The sequence below is a fragment of the Anarrhichthys ocellatus genome, unplaced genomic scaffold (assembly GCF_004355925.1).
Source record: "Anarrhichthys ocellatus isolate YVR2014 unplaced genomic scaffold, GSC_Weel_1.0 scaffold22, whole genome shotgun sequence".
Classification (NCBI taxonomy): domain Eukaryota; kingdom Metazoa; phylum Chordata; class Actinopteri; order Perciformes; family Anarhichadidae; genus Anarrhichthys; species Anarrhichthys ocellatus.
The window spans coordinates 6,328,431-6,331,309 of record NW_022280052.1 but is presented as its reverse complement, the minus strand read 5'-3'; the positions used below and the strand labels follow the sequence as shown (position 1 = coordinate 6,331,309).

Below are 2,879 nucleotides of genomic sequence, written 5' to 3'. Positions count from 1 at the left end.
GTCTGTCTGTCTGTCTGTCTGTCTGTCTGTCTGTCTGTCTGTCTGTCAGGCATTAGAGTTGATTGAAAGCCCACCATACGGGTTGGGTGTGAAAGCACCCTGTGTCTATTACCAGTATTATTATCTGGCTCCGTTTTGTTGATATAATGTCGAGACACTATTTCCAGGTACAGCTACAACACATTTCTAAGCTATCATAAACATGAACAGTAAATGTTGGCTCGTGTATTTAGCTCTAATGTATCAAAGAGCAAAAGCTTCTTAAAAGAATAACTATGAAACTACAACATGGCGATCAAGTCAGAAATCACCACAGAAGCTGATGTGATGCAACAGTTCAACCACAGTTGAGCCAATGCATCAAAGACCCGTTTACAAACTAAACAACAATTACATTATATTTAACGTTGTAAAAGTGTCGGAGAGGATTTCTTTCCTTTTTAAAATGAATCCTTTAGATCAGCATCCAGCCTGTTGGTTGAGTCCAGAGCCTCCCACCTCTTCAGGCCTATAAAGCGGACGACTGCGGTCCTGCTGTAAACGTTGACAGTTTTCCTGCAGTAAATGGCAGGAAGGCGTGCGGCCGTCCAATGAGAACTCGCCCGAGTCCCGTTAAGAGGAAGTACTGTCTTACAATATACGACGGCTCGCATCAAGTGCCAAAAAAGTTGTCTTAACGTTTTGTAATGCTGCTTTCCCTTTTAAGGGTTTGTTTTTACATTCAATGGCGGGTTTAGGAAGTGGAGAGGTTTTACAGACTTATCTTGAAATCTGGTGAGTGTCCGGAGGTTTATTAAAACCCTAGTATGTGGATCAACATGCGGTAATGTGAAGTTTCCAGTCTTTGGGACTAGAAGAGTTTAAATAATCCTTTTGTGGACTCACTCAGTTCAATTAAAGAATCAAAGTGAAAAACCAAAACCACACGGTACTCGTATTTGTGATCTTACCTTTTGAATAAATTAACCCCTAAATCCCCTAAATAAAGTTATTACATGAATACCTTTTTAGTGCATCAACCACTGATGACACTCGACCCATTGGCTAAATGCTGTTGGCTGATTTTCCTCGTCTTGTCACCAGCTCCACTCAGGCGGCATCATCATCATGAGAGACACCAGTGAGGAAGAGGAGGACCTGGTGGAGCCCGTCTCAGCTCACGGCCCCAAGATTGAGGAGGAAGAGCAGGAACCAGAGGCACCGGAGCCCTTCGAGTACATCGACGAGTAGAAATGCTCTCGCAGCAAAGGTAACGCACTGAAGTTGTGTTGTGTGATAACGCGGGACGCAGGTCTGTGCTGTTGTTTCCAAGCCTGACTCGGTTTCACTCGTCGGTGACTGAGGAACGTAAACACCCACTGGCATCTCCAAACAGCAGCTCGGAGGGCAAACCTTCACACCGGCTGCTGTGTTTGTGTTGGACCGCCTCGGCTCGCCTCCACATGTCGCCGCTGCGTGTGATGAGACCGATGAGATGTCGATGACCAAATTAGGGCCTCGATTGCACACTATGTCACCTCTTAATGAGGTTCAAGTGCCGTGACAGAGTAAACACGCCAGAGATCATTGTCAGGCTGACTTGGAAGCAGCAAAAAGCGGTCAGTGACCGAGTTTTTAGAGAAGGTCACACGTTTGAAATGTGTGATTAACTACAGCAGGCATCTCAACATGTCGGAGCAGGAAAAGGTGCAAAGTCGTACTAACATTTACAGTTGCAAACAATATTTGGATGCCGTTTTGGCCAATAATGTGGCATTATATTTTTGAGGATGTTTGAGTTAAATTGAACCTGCATGTTTTTCCTTTCCTCAGGCATCTGAAGAAGTGCGATGTCAGCATGTTGGTCCAGCGTCTCCCCTCCGTGTATCCATCTGTTCATCCACCTACTACCTGCTTCCTCTTTTACACGTTTATTTCCTGTTCCATCTCCTCATTTGCCAGACGGGGAGTGTTTTACATCCTCAAATTGTATAATTTTCTGTCCGTACAATAAAAAAGTGATATATATTGGAGGCTGGGGAGTGTGTGGTATTTGAGTGGGTATTTTCACCGGGCGTGCAGCGAGGGGATTTCTCTAATCTCATACGTTTAGACTGGTTTACATTTTCAGCACTCAGCAGCAGCTGCTTCAGTCTGTCTCTGTACAGTGAGCTGAGTCTACTGTATACACACTAAACAACTCTGGGTGGCAGGGGGGGGGTGTGTGTAACGTTCCTGGTGCGTTGGAGGACGAAAGTCAGGAAAACTCTAAAAACAATACACCCATAAGTGATGATGAACAATCTATTGAGGCGTGACCGTTTCTTTAAAATGTCTCTTTCCTTGTTTTCAGTGACGGTTATGATGATTTATGTCTATTAACAAAACCTTGTTGATGCAGTTGTGATTCTAAGAATACATTTCAATCATGTGGCGGTTCGATGGTTAAACATTAACACTTCGGTCACTTTCGATACATTTGATTGAGTGGATCTGGCTCAGTACTATTTTCTTAAGCGCTTATTTTTTATTTAGGTCCGTCTGTAACTTAAGGCACACTTGTGTAAAAAGAAATTCACATGATGACCAAATATACGAGAAAGAAAAGGTTAAGTTAAAATAAACTGGGCTGAAAATGTTCCTCCACTGTCGGCTGTAATAACCGTTAATATAATGCTTACTCTCACGCATCACTGCCTGCCTTTATGAATCCATATGTAATGTATTCACGGTCATATTGTCTCGACACGCTTTCTAGGTTTTATTGGTGCAGTGTTTCACACTTTTTCTTTTTAAAGAAATCTTTGAGTCGCTGCATCCGAGGCAAATTTAGTTTAATTTTTTAACATACTATACTATGACGCTTTTATGAATTTTATGAACATGTTCTAAGGTTTTTT

General features: G+C 42.8%; 1 protein-coding gene across 1 annotated transcript in view; it reads left to right on the top strand.

The window, feature by feature from the left end:
* Window positions 1-2,012, top strand: part of psmd1 (proteasome 26S subunit, non-ATPase 1) — a 33,506-nt gene extending 31,494 nt beyond the window's left edge. Inside the window, exons 24-25 of the mRNA XM_031859632.1 lie at window positions 1,084-1,249; window positions 1,813-2,012. Of these exons, the coding sequence (XP_031715492.1) occupies window positions 1,084-1,230 (147 nt within the window). The 3' untranslated portion in view covers window positions 1,231-1,249; window positions 1,813-2,012. The remainder of the gene's footprint in view (window positions 1-1,083; window positions 1,250-1,812) is intronic.
* Window positions 2,013-2,879: the final 867 nt, after the last annotated feature.